Source organism: Podarcis gaigeae, assembly GCF_964106915.1.
Source record: "Podarcis gaigeae genome assembly, chromosome: 12".
In the NCBI taxonomy this organism is placed as follows: domain Eukaryota; kingdom Metazoa; phylum Chordata; class Lepidosauria; order Squamata; family Lacertidae; genus Podarcis; species Podarcis gaigeae.
In genome coordinates this window covers 48177855-48197009 of record NC_139688.1, presented here as the reverse complement: position 1 = coordinate 48197009, position 19155 = coordinate 48177855, and the positions used below count along the sequence as shown (strand labels likewise).

Here is a 19155-nt window from a genome sequence, read left to right as displayed (position 1 = left end):
GGAACTGCTTGTGCTGCCAACCAGACCCAGTCTCCCACCTGGATGGTGAGGACACTGGTCCCGACTCCTGGGACTCCCCCTCCCCACTGCGCTCTGGTGGAGACGCTGGTCCTGATCTCCAGCTGCTGCTCAGGGACTCCCCGCTGGCCCCTCCCTCTTGAGGTTTCTCCCCTGGAATCTCCCTTGCTCTGGCCACCGGCGCTCCCTTCTGTGAGTCCTCCGATTCGCTAGAGAGGCTTGTGGAATAACTCTGGCCACTGTCACTGCCTGCGCCCCCCTCGTACTCCTCCTCCTCACTCTCCATTTGCTCCCCCTCCTGTGTCTCTCCTTCTGAACCCCTGACACATACGCTTCAGGTTACAGACTCCGCTAACCCAGAAATAGTACCTCGGGTTAACAACTTTGCTTCAGGATGAGAAAAGAAATCGTGCTCCGGCGGCGCGGCAGCAGCAGGAGGTCCCATTAGCTAAAGTGGTGCTTCAGGTTAAGAACACTTTCAGGTTAAGAACGGACCTCCAGAACGAATTAAGTACAGTGGTACCTCGGGTTAAGTATTTAATTGGTTCCCGAGATCTGTACTTAACCTGAAACTGTTCTTAACCTGAAGCACCACTTTAGCTAATGGGGCCTCCTGCTGCTGCCGCGCTACCGGAGCACAATTTCTGTTCTCATCCTGAAGCAAAGTTCTTAACCTGAAGCAATATTTCTGGGTTAGCGGAGTCTGTAACCTGAAGCGTATGTAACCTGAGGTACCACTGTACGTGTCAGGATTCAACCTCTGTGGTTTACCCTCCCCGGGGCTACAGTCCCCAGCACCCTTAACAAATGTGGAACAGGGAAGGGCTCATATTCAGTTATTCACATCTCCTTAGGGATGGCCAAGAAGCATTCTGGTTCTAGGCAGAGATGCTCATTTTATTCTTCATCATTCCCCGTACAAGATTCCCAACTCATTTCAACTTGCTGCAACAGCGAGTTCATTACTTCTTGTTCAGGCCTGCATTAGCAATAACTGGTGTTGACAGACGCGGCTGCTTTTGATTTAAGACCCCCCCTTGCCCAGATTCAGGCAGTTCTTGCCTTAATAGGCTTTGCTCAGCCAGTCTCCTTTCTTTCTTTCTTATCATATTCCGTGTTCTCACTATGAATTACTTCCAGACTATTGCTAACATCACATGCAAGGAAATTTAAAGATTGCCTCCAAACTGGAGCTATTTGCAGAGGCTATGAAGTACCGTGAGAATTATCTTATTTAATATTCCTTGTAGTGAATGGGCCAAACAAATTTAGACATTACACAGGAGAATCATACAACCGATACGGTTTTTAAGAAGATGCTGGAGGCTGCGAATTTAATTAGAGGAATGGCAGAGGAAAGAGAGTCATCATTGAATTTTCAAGTAACATATTTTGTAAGTTCACAATGTGCTGCGCAAAGAATTGTTTTGTCTGCCCTAGTCCTACTGCCAAACAACTTGGAGGAATTAAAGACAACATTTTCTCTCTGCCAGCACCATATGTAAATTTTGTTTTTAAAAGCAGAATTTCACGTCATTTCTCCTGCTTCAATTCATATTTGTACCTTGTTTTTCCTTCTGAAAAGAAGCCCAAAGTGACTGACAATAAATAAAACACGAATCAACAGACAAGCTGTGTAAACACACGCAAAAAATAAATAGTTCAATACCATACTAAATCCATAATGGCAAACCAATGAATAAAACAGTTCCAGCAGCTTAACAGCTAGCAAAGTATCACAAAAGCAGCAACATACAACAACTATATTGCCAACCCAGAGCAGCAATAGTACATTAAAAACAAAGGAGTTTCTCCCAGGCTTATACCTTTGGGCAAAACCTGAAAGAAAGAACTCCAGAAATATGCTCTTTGATAGGGCCTCTGAATAAATAATACTGGATAAGAAAACCAGCTATGGGAAAGAGCTTTAATACGTGACAGAAACGTAGATAGCTTAATGGAATAGAGAATTATATTAATATACAAGAGGGGAACTTAAATGATGCAAAAGCTAAATCATAACATTTTGAACAGCTGATGGTAGAATTAATAGGCTGACTGCAAGTGTTAAAAAGAGAGTAGAAATATTAGGCATGTTAAAGACTTGTGACGAAATGATATGGAGAAAGCAAACAAACAATACAGCAAAAACAGCACAACAGTTCAGTTGTGCGGGAAGACATGGCTTTCTAGGCAGGCACAAGTTGATCACAAGCCTCTAACACGCCACAAGGTATACATAAGGTTCCTTTGAAGTTGTTCATAAATTCATTGGAATCACGGAATTGCAGAGCTGGAAGGGACCCAAGGGTCATCTAGTCCAACCCCCTGATATGTTCTAGCCACAGTATTAATAAAATAATACAGAACATATACCCATAATATCCATATACCACATCCATGATGTGAGAGAAATAAGGTACCAGAGGCAAGCAGAAAGCTTAAATCTAGCTCGATTTCAGATTAAACCTCCAAATCAGCCAAACAACTTATAGAGATTTTATCTTAACTCCTTTTTAATGATTTTTCCCCCAGCCGGAGAAAAGAGCCACTGTGTTATGAAGCTATGATTGTCACTCAAAAGAAACTGAACCGTTTCTGTGGGGTGTGCCTGCATGCTTCCGAGAACAAAGGTTTAAGAAAGCGATCTCTTGGGTCTCTAATACAGGGGTCAGCAAACTTTTTCAGCAGGGGGCCGGTCCACTGTCCCTCAGACCTTGTGGGGGGCCAGACTATATTTTTTTTTAAATAATATTTATTACTTTTAGAGGTTACAGAAAAAGAAAAAAGAAAAATAGAGACAAGAAAGAAAACAAAAAAGTGAAAAAACACCACAATACAATACAGTATACAAACAATGTAAGACCCAACCCAAACCCATTAAACTAAACACATAAATAAATCGAAACAAAAACAATTTAAAACACATCTCTCCTTTTCCATATTCTATCCTTCATTTCCTTGTTTCCTCGACTTCCTCACACCTCCCTTTTTGTATTCCAGTTCTTCTACTTGTTTCAGCAAATCCTTTCCATCTTTCTGTTTTTTATCATCTTGTAAATAACATATTTTTTAACCTTATTTCCCTTTAAGACTAAATTACTTATCTATACTTAACTTCTTCTAACATTTCTACTAAATCCATATAATGTCATTCCACCATTTTTCTAGCAGTCATTAATTTTACAAAATTTCTAAATATGAACTTTAACTTCCCAATCTTCTTCCACCCTCTCCTCTCCCTGGTTTCGGATTCTGCCAGTCCTTTCCGTCAAATCCATATAGTCCATCATGGGGGGGGGGGGCAGACTATATTGGGGGGGGAATGAACGAATTACTATGCCCCACAAATAACCCAGAGATGCATTTTAAATAAAAGGACACATTCTGCTAATGTAGAAACATGCTGATTCCTGACCATCTGCAGGCCGGATTTAGAAGGCGACTGGGCCGGATCCGGCCCCCAGGCCTTAGTTTGCCTACCCATGCCTAGTATATATAAGGTAGGACCCACCCAGGTGACGAATTTTGAGAAAAAAGTCCAGGGTTAAACATGCACACACTTGAACAGGGATTACATTTAAACTGGCCACAATATCTTCTGGCTTGGCAAGATTCTCCTTTACTAATTCGCCTGACCAACCAATTAGTAGGATTTATGTTGTGTTCAAAAATTACATCAACTCTTTGCCCAAGGCATTAGATTATTAGAATGGGATGTGTGCACTGATGTGAAGTATTGCTTATAAGAGCTGCAGTGCATTGTAGAATCGTAACCAACATATGTGTGAATAAAGCATCAGAAGAGGCATTTTGTGTCTGTCTTCTCCTGGGTCCATAAAAAAGGAATACTGGTGGTAACTGGCTGCTGCACAAAATCCCTTTTTAGTACAGTGGCACCTTGGTTCTCAAACACCGGAAACCCAGAAGCAAGTGTTCCGGTTTTCAAACGTTTTTCGGAAGCCGAACATCCGATGTGGCTGTCGGCTATTGTGTCTGTGGAAATGGATAAAAGCCCCCCCATGCAAACAATGACTATCATCAGTGCAGATAAGAAAAATAATAATTTTAATTTTCATCATCTACAATACTGTCTTATTTATTTTATAGTACAATACATTGATTGTTGCTTTCATTTTATGGATCAATGGTCTTGCTAGATAGTAAAATTCATGTTAAATTGCTGTTTTAGGGGTTGTTTTTAAAAGTCTGGAACGGATTAATCCATTTTGCATTACTTTCTATGGGAAAGCGTGTCTTGGTTTTGGAACGCTTTGGTTTTGGAACCGAGTTCCGGAATGGATTAAGTTTGAGAACCAAGGTACCACTATACAATCAGGCACTCCAACCATGAAATTATGAAAATTGGGAAAATCAATATTCACTGAAGTTCTGCACATGATGTGCCTTTGCCTGATATTGAGAGATATTTCTCTCCATATTTCCTCCGTATTTCACACAAGAGCTCAACCCATTCAGGAAAAAGCCCTCTAACCTTCAGGAGAAGCTTTTGGATGGCTGGACTTTTTGGATCCACAGGATTTAGCAGTATAGGGGTCACCTTCCACCGAACCCCTGCCTCCAGTGTCCATCCATTTTATATACTGTAGAAATTTTGAAATTTGCTTTTACATTGAGAGATCAAGGCGATACAACACGACTTTTGTAAAACAAGCTCTACCACTACTGCCAAGTATAAAGGGAATGGAAGAGAGTAATGTGAATAGCCTTTGGTGCACGATAATCTTAAAACGTGCACCCCAGTTTTTGGGTATCAGTATAACATTAAGCCCAGCAAAAACAGTGGATGTGTGAACTCTGCTCAACATAAGGGGGGGCCAGCAAATTAATGACCTGTTCTTGGAAATAAGTCTAGCTCTTCTTTCAAATGCAAAGGAAGTGGTTGCCACACTCCAAAATCACTTTCACAGTTTATTCCACAATACCAAATGTGGGAAGAATATTGTGAAATCTTGTGTATGTGCACACTCGCTAATGAGATTTGGTCTTCATGAACTACGGAGCCCTCCGTTTCGCTGTTCTGGCTTGGGAACAGCCTTTTTTGCCTCTGCAGGGCAGCGGGGTGAAGGCATTTGCACCATCCCCAAGCTAGAACAGCCATCCCCAAGCTACAACAGCGAGACGGAGGGCTCCGCAGCACTCCGTCTCCCTGTTCTGGCTTTGGGCTTAGCCACACAGTCTGCATTCGCTCTATAGGACACACACACATTTCCCCTTAATTTTTGGAGGGGGAAAAGTGTGTCCTATAGAGCGAAAAATACGGTAGTATTAAAAACACAACTCATTTTAATTCAGCATTCAACACAACAGAGGAACTCTTATTTGGGGATATGTAGCAGATTTTCAGAACAACTGCAAATGCTCTCAAATTATCATTCCGGTATGAGCCTGGTACAGATAGGACTAGTCCGGAGGCGTGTGTCTGAGAAGGAATACACAAATTGCCAATAAGAGCTACAAACTGTAGCCGGTCCCCAATGATGGAAGCAGTAGGTACTAAGAAGTAACAGGCAGCCTGTTGACCAAATCTGAACCCCATTGGCTGCTGTCTACATTGCAGAATTTATAGCGCTCAGTAGTGCTCATGACAGTCAGAAAGGGCTAAAAAGCACCAAGCCAGCTGGGAATTAATGAACATGGAGGAGGAGTTAAGAAGTAGGAGGAACTATGTAGACATAAACATAGCAACTAACAACACTCTTTCTCTACATTCCCTATCTCCTTGTCTGGAGAACTTCATGAGGACATGTGTGTCCTAATTCCCAGCAGCTCAGAGTCTCCAGGCCAGCAAGAATAGAGATATTTGGATGGGAGGGATTGTGACCAGGAAACCACCGCAAACAGAAAATTTGCACAAATCAGCATTAAAAGGGACAAACTACGTCTTTGCAGCTAAGCTGCGGGTTTTTCAAAATGTATTGCCTGTGCATTTGGGATATGTGTGTGTGATATTTGATGGAATCAGAGCAGGCACAGGAAGGGGATTTAATTATTATTAATGCTACCTTTTTAAAAAAAATTGCTTATTGTGCAAGAACTGTCTCAAAGTGACTTAAAGGTAAACGTAAAGGGACCCCTGACCGTTAGGTCCAGTCGTGACCAACTCTGGGGTTGAGGCGCTCATCTCGCTTTATTGGCCGAGGGAGCCGGTGTACATGTGGCCAGCATGACTAATTCGCTTCTGGCGAACCAGAGTAGATCACGGAGAGCGGTACCTATTTATCTACTTGCACTCTGACGTGCTTTCGAACTGCTAGGTTGGCAGCCCGTCGATTCGAAGCGTGGAGATCAGCAAGTCCTAGCCTCTGTGGTTTAACCCACAGCCCCCCCCCCAAGTGACTTACAAATCTGTAAAATACACAAAGCTTAAGGGACCCCTGACCATTAGGTCCAGTCGTGACTGACTCTGGGGTTGCGGAGCTCATCTCGCTTTATTGGCCGAGGGAGCTGGCGTACAGCTTCGGGGTCATGTGGCCAGCATGACTAAGCCACTTCTGGCGAACCAGAGCAGCGCACAGAAACGCCGTTTACCTTCCTGCCGGAGCGGTAACTATTTATCTACTTGCACTTTGACGTGCTTTCAAACTGCTAGGTGGGCAGGAGCTGGGACTGAGCAAGGGGAGCTCACCCCCCCCCCCCGCCGCCGACCTTCTGATCGACCTTCTGATCGGCAAGTCCTAGGCTCTGTGGTTTAACCCACAGCACCACCCGTGTCCCCTTACACAAAGCTTACAAATACTCTGTTTCAAAACAATTGCCCTTCCCTGCTGTGCTCCTGGGGGAAATCCTTCTTCTGAACCTGGTATTTGCCTTTGGTGTGGGGGGGGGGGGAGAGGGAAGAATTTGCCACAAAGAGACATTTCCCCTTAAGGCAAATAGCACCTTTCCTCCAGACTACAGCAGGGGAGAGTAAGGATTAAATTCCCTCTTTCTGCTCTCACCCTTCCAACCACACCTGCTGGTGCAATTTGCATTTTGAAAAATCAGCAGGCTAGATGCAAAGATACAATTAACACCGTGTCTAACTTGTCCCAAAGAGATATACGCGCACACCTCGGGCTGAAATGAGAAGTGAAACAAGGGCAAGAGAGTGAGGCAAGATAACAGACATGAAAAACACACACACACACACATCATTCCAATATTTTCCGCAAGGCACTGCTCGGTGCTGCGCAACACCCAGCACGTAACACTCAGAAGCGAGGGCACGACAAAAGAACAAGGAAGTTGTCAGCTGGACGCAGAACCAGTCAGTCCAAAGACGCATGTTTACACTGGTAAATGAAGCTTCTGCAAACATTGAGCTACAAAGCTAAGCCTGTCTTTCAAAGGGAATAACTAAGCATGCATTTCTCCTAGATTGTGTACCTTGGACCAGATTGCTTAGGTGCCCTTTAGGCCTGACAAGAGTGCTGAGGGAGGCGCTTTCCTGTGAATTCTTCCCATGGTGTTCCTGTGAGGTCCATGGTACTGTTGGGGTCTGCTAATCAGGCCCAAGTCGCCTCGGTCACTGAAAAGCCAATAAATGCCAAAGGCAGAGGAGATTCCCAGAATCGCGCCTTTATTCAGCGGAGTAAAACAGAGCGGGCAAGCCACACTCACCAGTGTGAGGGTGAAGCCGCCCCAAATAGCCTTTATTCATACTTTTTATAGGCATCCCCCCCTCCCTTTCCCTCTTTTGAGGTTCCTTGCGCTGATCTAAACAGGACACCCTGCCTGGAGACCTTGAAGGGGAGAATTGCCTGGCAGAGGGAGGTTTTCCTGAAAATCTCCTAGCAACGTTATCTGGTCTTCACATATTTGTGGCTCACCCTCCTAAATTCTAAAGCAGGCAGTTTTCTACAGAAGCAAAACGGCATCAGTTAGGCTAACCAAAAAACAAAAACAAAAAACAGGACAAGAACAGGCTTCTGTGGCTCTTCCTGAGACCCCACAGTACCAGTGAACAGGCCTGATTTTAGTGGCTGGCATGCCTGGATATCTGCAAGGCAAGACCACACAGGTAAATGGTGCCTCTGAAATCACTCTGATCTTAAACCTCAGCAGCCTTGTGGGCTATCTTCGGGAGAAGAAAGGACTACGGAGTAAACACATGCAAAGTAGAGCCCCTAAGATGGTTGGATGGCGCCTTATACACTTCATTCTGGCAATTTCTTCAGCCAAAAAGGTAAAGGTAAAGGTACCCCTGCCCGTACGGGCCAGTCTTGACAGACTCTAGGGTTGTGCGCTCATCTCACTCTAGAGGCCGGGAGCCAGCGCTGTCCACAGACACTTCCGGGTCACGTGGCCAGCGTGACAAGCTGCATCTGGCAAACCAGAGCAGCGCACGGAAACGCCGTTTACCTTCCCGCTAGTAAGCGGTCCCTATTTATCTACTTGCACCCGAGGGTGCTTTCAAACTGCTAGGTTGGCAGGCGCTGGGACCGAGCGACGGGAGCGCACCCCGCTGCGGGGATTCGAACCGCCGACCTTTCGATCGGCAAGTCCTAGGCGCTGAGGCTTTAACCCACAGGTGCCAAATGTGACATCAGGCCGAGAGGGGAATCTTGTCTTCTTGGCAGCCCAGGACCTTCTCCATACACGCTCCTCAGGCTTGTGCCCGATGGAAGTCACTTTGGTGCTGCTAACTGCAATGGCACAACGGCACTTTTTCCCTGACGGCGTTGGGCCGACCCTCCCTTAAATATAGTGCACCCCCCTCACAGAACACCACTTCCACAAATTCCCACAAAATACCCCAGATTATCTAGTGGGGGACTTGTGTGAGGGAAAACTTAATGATTTGGAGTCTCAGGCAGGGTTTGATCAAATAAACAAGAATGATTTTATCTAACAAAGGAGGTTTAAGACACAAAGTGGGTAAACCAAAGGATACTTCAGATTATAATGCTATTTCTGGTAACCGTTCACTTAATAATATTTGTACTAAATCTAACTGATGTTATGGACTTCTAATCAAGCACAGCTTCTTTTAAACTTCAGTTGTTTATGTTCAGCTACTTCGCTTCAGGTAGATGTTACAGGTTTTTAGACTCGGCGGTAAATGCTCAGCTTATTTCCAGCTATTTCACAATTCTTTCTCAGTTGTTGCACAGCTGTTGCCGCCTGATACTTTGGTTCTTTAACAAGGTGGTATTTTCTGTCAGTTACACACCCCTTTGACAACCCTACTCCTGAGATACTCCAAGTAACAGATCCAAGGGATCTCCACACCCTTCTTAACTAGTTTGGGAGTCTCAGAGACTCCTTTCTCTAGCTTGTGATATATTCCTCAGAGTGGATGTTTCTACCCAGAACCAACTCTCTCTCCTCTCACTCCCTATCTCCTCAACTGTCTCTCCAAATCCTCTCCTTTTCAACTCTCCCTCCTGGAACCCCAGCCAATCAGAGGCTGCCATTCATTAACTGTTTGCTGGCAGGGAAAAAGGCAAAATAAAACACTTGTTGACCCAAACTGCCCAGCAAAACAAACTTTTCTGTCACACTAACACAGTGGCTGGACTTCACCCCCGGAGTGGCACTCCATTGTTTCTCCAGACAGGGGGGTGGGGGGGTGAGGAGCAGGAGGAGCAGGAGAAACATGGAGCATTGCACACGAAGAAACAAGACGTCATACTTTTTATACTTTGTTTATGGTGTAGTCCTACACAAATCCACCCAAAAGAAAGTCCCGCTGAGTTCAGTATGCCTTCCTCGCAAGTAAATGAGTACAGAGCTACAGGCTACAGCTGTCCCTTCCTGAATACCTTGAATATTCTTCTATGTCACTCTATCCTGGCTAGTGATCAATAGTAGATCCTTTCAAACAAAACACTGGGAATATTTATCAGCAGATGACTAATGCTACATAATAAAACATTATAATGCCATTACCACCAAGTTGTAGCCATTGATGTGGCTTGTCCAGGAAATTGTTATCAGTCAGTTTATTAGTAATACTGGTGCTCCAGACAATTTTGAATCAGATGTACAGCCATACCTCAGTTCCAGTTACAGATAGGTAGCCATGTTGGTCTGCCATAGTCAAAACAAAATTTAAAAAAATCTTTCCAGTAGCACCTTAAAGACCAACTAAGTTAGTTCTAGGTATGAGCTTTCGTGTGCATGCACACTTCTTCAGATACACTGAAACAGAAGTCACCAGACCCTTCTATATAGTGAGAAGGTGGGGAGGGGTATTACTCAGAAGGGTGGTGGGAATGGGTGATTGGCAGATAGCTGTGATGAGCCTGTTGACGACTCTTAACGACTGCAATAGGTCTTACAGGAAAAAGCAAGGGGTGAGAAGGTGAAAAATGGCTTTGTCATGTATAATGAGATAAGAATCCAAGGTCTTTGTTCAGACCAGGTCTCTCCATGGTTTTAAGTTTGGTAATAAGTACCGGAACAGGTTACTTCCGTGTTTTGGCAGCCGCGCATGCGCAGAAGCGCCAAATCGCAGCCCGCGCGTGCACAGAAGCGCAGCTGTGGGTTGCAAACGCTGCAGGTTGCAAACGTGCATGCCGCACAGATCACGTTTGCAACCCAAGCGTCCACTGTATTTCCAGAAAATGTTCTGATGTTCTAAATATTTTAGGACCTGATTTCATATGTTTGACTGTGCATTCAGTAAACAACACCCAAAGGAGTGTGCCGTGTTAATTTTGGGTGCTATGATATAAGTATCTCATGTATTCCCAATAGCCAAGGTTCTGTTTCATCGGTTTTACTTGGAAAATATTTACTGGGGTAGTTGCAAATGCGGGAAAGACCCTGGCATCTCCAAGCAGGGCTAAGACTCTTTCTGAAACCCTGGAGAGCAGCTACAAGTCAAGGCAGGGCTACTTGGTCTCATTACAAGGCGGATCCTTATGTTCCCATTGTAAAAGCCAACAATTCAATGGCAATTACTTCCTCTACACTGCTAAAACTCTTGAGGAAAAAAGAATGAAGGAGCTGAAAATTTCTAATACAGTGGTACCTCGGGTTACATACGCTTCAGGTTAAATACGCTTCAGGTTACCGACTCCGCTAACCCAGAAATATTACCTCAGGTTAAGAACTTTGCTTCAGGATGAGAACAGAAATCATGTTCCGGCGGTACACCAGCAGCAGGAGGCCCCATTAGCTAAAGTGATGCTTCAGGTTAAGAAACAGTTTCAGGTTAAGAACGGACCTCTGGAACGAATTAAGTACTTAACCTGAGGTACCACTGTATACTGTTACTCAAAGAGCTCTGCGGAGCTTCCTAAAGGTGGTCACCTGAAACGCTTAATCACATCTTAGGGCAGTTTCGATTTTTCTGGTGTCGCCTCCATTGTGCTAGTTATTAAACAGTTCACGTTCAAAGGCAGCATGCTTCTGAAGAAGGTTCCACAGAGCAGGTGGAAAGTGACAAAGCCACAAGGGAAACATCTGTGAAATCTCCAGCTTTAGCTAATGGTTGGACCAGATGACACTTGGATCTCTTCCAACTCCACAATTCTGCGATTCTATGAAATATGCTGCATAAGATGGAAGTACTGTGGGCACTTTCAGGTGTCACCAGGTCAGTCCGCATCTATGATTCCACCGAACATAAACTGCTCGGAGCCAGCTTTGTGATGTCAATGATTTTGGATTTGGAGCAGCTGGTTGGTAAGTCCAGGGAAGTTCTCTGAAATGCACAGAGCTGCTGTCAAGTTCTGCAAGGGTTTAAGGAATGCTTTTATTCAGTTGATTTGCAATTCAGCCCATCTCAAATGTTTGGATTGGCTAACGAAAACAAACTAGTTGAAACAAAATACACTAAACCTTATTAATTGCACATGGTACATCTTACCATTCACACCAGTCATCAAAATCTAGTTGAAGATGACACGTCTTGAAGAAGACGTTTGCTGTCAGACTTTATGAAGCCTCTTAGATATAATATTCTGCAATTAAAGAGGCATTATCAAGAACGCCTCTCCACATCCACACACGACTTTCTCATCCCTAACTTGGCACATAGCTAAGTACACTTAAGAGAGAGAACTCTTCTTCTGTCTTAGGAATGGCAACAAATGTTGGGTCCAAGCTATATAACAAGCACATAGAAAAACAACAGGGAGCAAGAATAATAGATACCATAGGGATGTACTACCAATGACATATCTAACATCTGGAGTAAGGCCACGGCGATTTGAATTTCCTCTTGTTGTTTAAGCATTACAGTATAAAGGTCAGTCCCCTGTAGACAGCTTTACAGTGGTCTAGCTTTGAGTTCACAAATACATGAATGGTGACTGCTATGCACCAGGGTGGATTTTATTTAAATCAAATTGATTTAAATCACTAGTCAGTAAGACTTGATTTAAATCATTTTTTTCTCTACAGAAAGACTCATTCTTGCTGGTATAATCGTAATATTTACAACCAGATGAAAGTTTCATTTTTGGAATAATAAATTTTCAGAGTAGTTTTTACAGTTCTATCAAAAATTACTGATTTGGTTATACTATTAGAAATGCATAGACAGATAATTATGAAATTATTGTGGGGTTTAATAAGTTAACTGTTTATATTTGGACACCTTTTCTGCTGTACTTTATCAGAAGGAGAAAAATAATCATTTCCTTGATAACAATTTAAACAATTTATATAACTAAAACAATAACATTATAGTGTATGTATCCATGTTTGTTAACTGATGTGGTTAAACAATTCTTAAAAAAAAAAAACAGACTGAGTTTTAGCACACATGAAAAACTTAAAACAAATCCTTATTTCCTGATGAATAGCCTTTGGACTATAATGTAACTTAAATAGAAAGCTATCTTTAGAAAGATTTTTATTCCAAAAGCCTTTTATTTTAAAAATCCAATTTAAATAAAATAATCTGTTTTTTTTAATCATTGATTTTGATCCACGCTGGTTGGTCAATAGGATTTTTAAATACCATTTCCCCCCCTCTGTGCAAATCTGGATATATATATATGCATAATGCTGTTTTTTAAAATCTTGCTGCTGTCTCCAAGAGATTCATAATGTATTTCTCTAGACTTGAGTTTGTAAATAAATAGCAAAGCCACAATACGTTTTCCAATTTTCAAAAAAGATATTGTAGGGCTGGGAAAAGGTGCAGAAAAAAGTGATCAAAAGGGTGGGGCACCTTCATTCAAGGTATTTCAAGTGTGGCGATGATACTATATTGTTCAGGGTGGTAAACAAAACAAGGTTATAAAAGGAGCTCCAAAACGACCTCTCCAAACTGGCTGAACTGGCATTAAATTAGTAAATGCAGTTCATCACAAGCACATAGGGACAAAACAACAGCAACCCCAACTTCACATATACACTAATGGAGTCTGAACTGATAATGACTGGGCTGTGATGGGCCCCTGTGTGAAAATGGCAACTCTGCGTGTGGCAGCTGTGGAAAAAAATGAATTCTGTGTGGGGAAAGAAGAAAAGAGCCCAATAATAATCAAAGTGCTAATATCATCATGCCATTATCCATGTGTTGTTTTGGTCACCCCATTTCAAAAAGGATATGGAAAAGGTGGGAGAAAGGGCAACTAAAATTATCCCTATGAGGAAATTTGGGGATAATTAGCTGAGGAAAAAGGTGATTGAGAGAAGATAGGGTAGAGGTGTATAAAATGTTGTATGTCTTGGAGCAAGCATGTGGAGAGGCTTTTCTCCCTGTCATAAAATACTAGAGCTTGGGGGTTGTCCACTGAAATTGATTAGCAGAAGGTCGGCGGTTTGAATCCCCGCGACGGAGTGAGCTCCTGTTGCTCGGTCCCTGCTCCTGCCAACCTAGCAGTTCGAAAGCACGTCAAAGTGCAGGTAGATAAATAGGTATCATTCCGGAGGAAAGCTAAACAGTGTTTCTGTGCGCTGCTCTGGTTCGCCAGAGCAATAAAGCGAGATGAGCGCCACAACCCCAGAGTCGGCCACGATTGGACCTAATGGTCAGGGGTCCCTTTACCTTTACTTTAAAGTCAAGGCACAACAATGGTCACCAAAGGGGGACTAGGCAAAAACCATGGAATGTTTGTTTGTTGGGGCTATACAACCACGAGGGTTATGTGGGAACTTCAGGTTTGGAAACTGAATGCCAGTTGTTGGAAGAGAAACACTGGAAAAGGGGCTACAGCCTTCATTTTTTCCTTGTGTGATTCCCAGGGGCAGCTATGGGAAGCAGAAAGTGGAACCTTTGGTGTAAGCCAGTCAAGATTTCATGTTCTTATTTAATCACCATTAGGGATAAGATCCAAAACCTTCCAGCAAGTTAAGTCACATCCTTCTGGAATTTTTTTTCTTTTAGGCACAATAATTCAAGAGTTATCTTCCAATGCTGTCTGGGTGATATTTAGTCAACATTCAGCTATGCTGTTGCCTGACTACAAGCCACAAATCTTCCTACAGTGCAGCCCATCCCTAGATCAAAATAATAGCACTCATTCACACCTTTTTTGTTTTCTAGAACAGAGCCTTCCCATACCATCGCTCCTGCTCCTGTTTCTAATTCTACAGCTATAGTACAGGGACACGATTCATTGGAACTTCAGAGATAAGACTTCTAGGGAATTTTTGTTGCTCAGCTTAGTAGCTTTGTTTAGATTTGTTGACATCCAAATCCAGTAAACCAACTGGGCCTATTCCATTCTTATCAGTAAAAAGGCTTTGGGGATTTATTGAAGCTCCACTTAAAGGACCAAGAATCTGGATTTCCTCAATGAGCTAATAAAATTGACTTGAAATGTGTAGGATAACAATCATGTTTTGTGCATAGCATCCGAACCATCAGTGATGCAAATATAGCATTAAGAAGGAGCCAGTTAAAAACTGCTATTTCCTGCCTCTCTTGTCTCAGGGAGGCCTAGTGGAATGAGTAACATCAGCTGCATGTTGTAAGAAGATTGCTCTTTTTTACAACAAAAAAAAGTAAGACATAGAAGGAGCTTGGAAGGAAAAACCACTTGTATTCCGGAGCAGGGAATTAAATTATGTTTAAGTGTGGCGGGACAAAAACTGGACATACTACTTTTCCTTTGGTGTCTGGAACACCTTCACAAATCATTAACTCGCTCAAATGAGGCAACATTTGCATAAGTTGTGTATAATTAAAGCTTTGGGGAAAAAGCTCTGACAACACAAATATCGAGTGTGAGTGCATCAAAGCTACTACACAGACAACACCAGAAGTGTTGGGATCGGATCAAACAACCTTCTAGGTGAGTGTTGCAACACTTCTTAAAAAGCTGCTTTCTGATAAACTGTTGGAAGAGTGTGGCCAAGGAACAGTGTTTCCAGTCACAACCTGACTGTGCTAGCAGAATAACATCAGAATGATATCCTGTCACCAGAACTACAGAGCCTAGGGCTTGCCGATCAGAAGGTCAGCAGTTCGAATCCCCGCGACGGGGCGAGCTCCCGTTGCTCGGTCCCTGCTCCTGCCAACCTAGCAGTTCGAAAGCACGTCAAAAGTGCAAGTAGATAAATAGGTACCATTCCGGCGGGAAGGTCAACGGCGTTTCCGTGCGCTGCTCTGGTTCGCCAGAAGCGGCTTAGTCATGCTGGCCACATGACCCGGAAGCTGAACGCCGGCTCCCTCGGCCAATGAAGCAAGAAGAGCGCCACAACCCCAGAGTCGGCCATGACTGGACCTAATGGTCAGGGGTCCCTTTACCTTTACCTTTAACCATCATGAAGCATGGAGTCACTCCACACAAACTAAGAAGAACTCTGTGCTCCACCCTCTCATAAAAGGGATTACTCTCCTTAAACTAAGTCAAGTTGCCATTTTGGGGTAAGGACCCCTGACAGTTAAGTCCAATGGCGAACAACTCTGGGGTTGTAGCACTCATCTCACTTTACAGGCCAAGGGAGCCGACGTTTGTCCGCAGACAGTTTTTCCGGGTCATGTGGCCAGCATGACTAAGCCGCTTCTGGCGAAACCAGAGCAGCGCACGGAAACATCGTTTACCTTCCCGCCAGAGTGGTACCTATTTTTCTACTTGCACTTTTTGGCGTGCTTTCAAACTGCTAGGTGGGCAGGAGCTGGGACCGAGCAACGGAAGCTCACCCCGTCGCAGGGATTCGAACTGCTGACCTTCCGATCGGCAAGCCCTAGGCTCAGTTGTTTAGACCACAGCACCACCTGCGTAAGACAGCTCAAAAGCCTTATTATTCAAATGATGGACTGACTGTGATTGATTATCAGTTAAACATCTGGCTAGTTCCGATGACAACCTTGAGCTATATTAAGAACTTTGAGAATGTAAAGAAGAAAAGTCACTTGATCCAGGGACAGCCCACATATATTCCGACCTCTTTTTCTGCACATAAAAAAGCATTTTGGTTCCTGAAATGCATTGCAATTGTGCAGATAAAATATAACTGATAGAATTCTACAAGATGGGGTATTAGTGTGTGAAGGCATTCAAGATCTAACAATCCCCACCCATGCACCTCCCGATAATGGCACTGTCAGGCACCTTAAACCTAAGTTATGGGTGCAACAATGTCTAGGCGCACCTTTTTCATAACAAGAATACAAAGCTGAAAATGAATGAACTGCAGCTCAAATTCATTTTTCACATGGTTGAGTCCTTCCCCTGCCCACCCCCTAATATTCTTAAGAAGGTCTCTTCCCCAGTCTTCAGAGAGTAGCTGGAAGTGGGGAGGCAGAAAAAAGTCCTCCTTTCCTTCCATTCTGCAGTTTTAATCCAAAATCTTAGGCACCCAGAGCTCAGAAACTGCTTGCGCTAATGAAATTCCCTGTCGCAAAATGCACCTAGAAAAATGGAAGTTTCAAACACTGCATTGGAGAGTTACGGGGCCTGCTGTGGCTACAGTGACTGGTATGGGAGAGTTACAGATAGGTAGCCGTGTTGGTCTGCCATAGTCAAAACAAAAAAAATTCCTTCCAGTAGCACCTTAAAGACCAACTAAGTCAGTTCTTGGTATGAGCTTTCGTGTGCATGCACACTTCTTCAGATACACAGAAGAAGTATGGGAGAGACATGTTTCACTGCAGGTGGGGAAGATAAAGGCGTCCAGTTTTGCCGCTACATGCGGAGATAGTACTGGAAGTATATACCGTATTTTTCGCTCTATAAGACGCACCGGACCACAAGACGCACCTAGTTTTTGGAGGAGGGAAACAAGAAAAAAAATATTCTGAATCTCAGAAGCCAGAACAGCAAGAGGGATCCCTGCACAGTGAAAGCAGCAATCCCTCTTGATGTTCTGGCTTCTAGGATAGCTGCGCAGCCTGCATTCGCTCCATAAGACGCACACACATTTCCCCTTACTTTTTAGCAGTGAAAAAATGAGTCTTATAGAGCAAAAAATACGGTACATAGAATCATAGAATTGTTGGAAGGGACCCTGAGGATCATCTAGTCCAACCCCCTGCAAGGCAGAAACAGGCAGCCGTCCCATACGGGGATCAAACCTTGGCATTATCTACCCAATTGAGCCATGAACTGTGGTACAATCGCATCTGCAGGACTAATCAGTTGACCCAAAGCAGCATAGATATACCAAAAGCAACAATAGTGGAAGTGAAAAATATTGCAGTGTTTCATTAAAACTAGCAAACAAACGCACTAGCAGCCACCAATCACTTCAGCTTCAGGATATGCAGTTTAAGAACAGCCCTGCAGGATCAGGCCAAGGGCCCGTTTAGCCCTGCATTCTGTACTCACAGTGATCAACGAGTCCCAACAGTGACCAACCAGCCTATATGGGAAACTGGCAAGCAGGCCCTGAGCACAAGAGCATTCTCCTCTGCAACTGAAGCATAACTGCCTCCTACCATGGAGGCAAAAGCACAGTCATCAAGGCTAACAGCCACTTATACAGCCTGTCCTCCATGGATCTGCCTTCTCCTCTTTTAAAACCACCCAAGCTTGTGGCAGCGAGTTCCGCAGTTCCACTGCGCCAGCTACCAAAAGGAGACATGAAAGTTTTCCTTGGCAGAGGGAGTAAGTAGAGATGCCCGTTCACTTCCTCCGCGCCCCTTTCAAGTTTCAATGCCATCTCCAAACCAGCCCGATCCCCTTTCCTCAGACGGCAAGAAAGAAAACTCCGAAACGAAAGAGCTCCCCACCAACTCGCTTTCAAACTTTCCAGGGTCCCGCGCTCACGGGTGGCGAAGGCGCGGCGCACGCCAGGAAGTTGCCAAGGCGCACTGGCTGGCGCGACGTCGATTCTCCGTGGAATCGGAGACTCGCAGAGTTGGAAGGGACCCCGATGGGCATCTGGCCCAACCCCGCGCGACGCAGGACTCTTTCGCCCAACGCGGGGTTCGAACCCACGACCCCCAGTCCCACGCGCTACCCACGGGGCTCTCCGGTTACTTCTCCAACCCACCCTCCGCGATTCGGACAAGCCTTACCACCCGGGGGGGGGGGGACTCCCCGCTTCCGATCCGCCGGGCGCACTTTCCGCGGACCCCACCCAGAACACGCGTGGGGCACAGGCGCCCGATCGCCGCTTACCTGCGCGCTGCAGGGTCACAGCTGCCAGCAGCAGGAGTTGGGCCAGAGGCAGGAAAGCGATCCAGAGACCCGCAGCCATCTCCGCGCATCTGCGCCCCCTGCGATCCTGCAAGGAGCGGGGGGGGGGTAGTTTCTCTCCTCCCTGGTCGCCGGACCGTGGAGGAGACTCCTCCGGGGTGGCTGATCTGGTGGCGACGCCCTCCTCTTCCTGCTCTGCCTCGGGTCAGGAGGAGCGAGGCGACGGCTCCTCCCTTTCCCTGCCGCCCATCCCCAGGTGCAAAAAGGGACTCCTCCTCTTCCCCGGTGCGCGCGCTTGTGGGAAAAGGTCTGGGCTGCCCCGGGGAGGAAGTCGAAGGTCCCGATTCGACGGCGTCTCCCACCCACGAGCTGCCGCGTTGGGTGCCCCTCGGGTGTGTCCACTTTGCGCACCCTAGTCGGAGAGGATCCGTGGGATTCTAGGCTCATGCGCCTACTCTTGCTGATGTGCCTGGGGAAGCCAGGAGATCTTCTAACTAACTGCCCAAAATACTACGAATTGTAATGCTGGGATCAAGGAATGGTGGATTTGGAAGGGGAATCCCGAGGGTCTCCGAGTTCCAACCCCCTGCAATGCAGGAATGGCTTGACTCGAACTCAGGACCCTGAGATTAACAGACCTAAT

General features: G+C 44.9%; 1 protein-coding gene across 3 annotated transcripts in view; it reads right to left on the bottom strand.

Moving 5' to 3' along the window:
• Positions 1–18809, bottom strand: part of CDCP1 (CUB domain containing protein 1) — a 53844-nt gene extending 35035 nt beyond the window's left edge. For 2 of the 3 annotated variants that reach the window (XM_083705763.1, XM_083705764.1), the window contains exon 1: positions 18495–18715. In XM_083705763.1, coding sequence (XP_083561889.1) covers positions 18495–18573 — 79 coding nt within the window. In that variant the 5' untranslated portion in view covers positions 18574–18715. Of the gene's footprint in view, positions 1–18494 lie in introns of all 3 variants that reach the window. The other variant, XM_083705762.1, reaches the window with a different exon arrangement.
• Between the last annotated feature and the right edge of the window lie 346 nt (positions 18810–19155).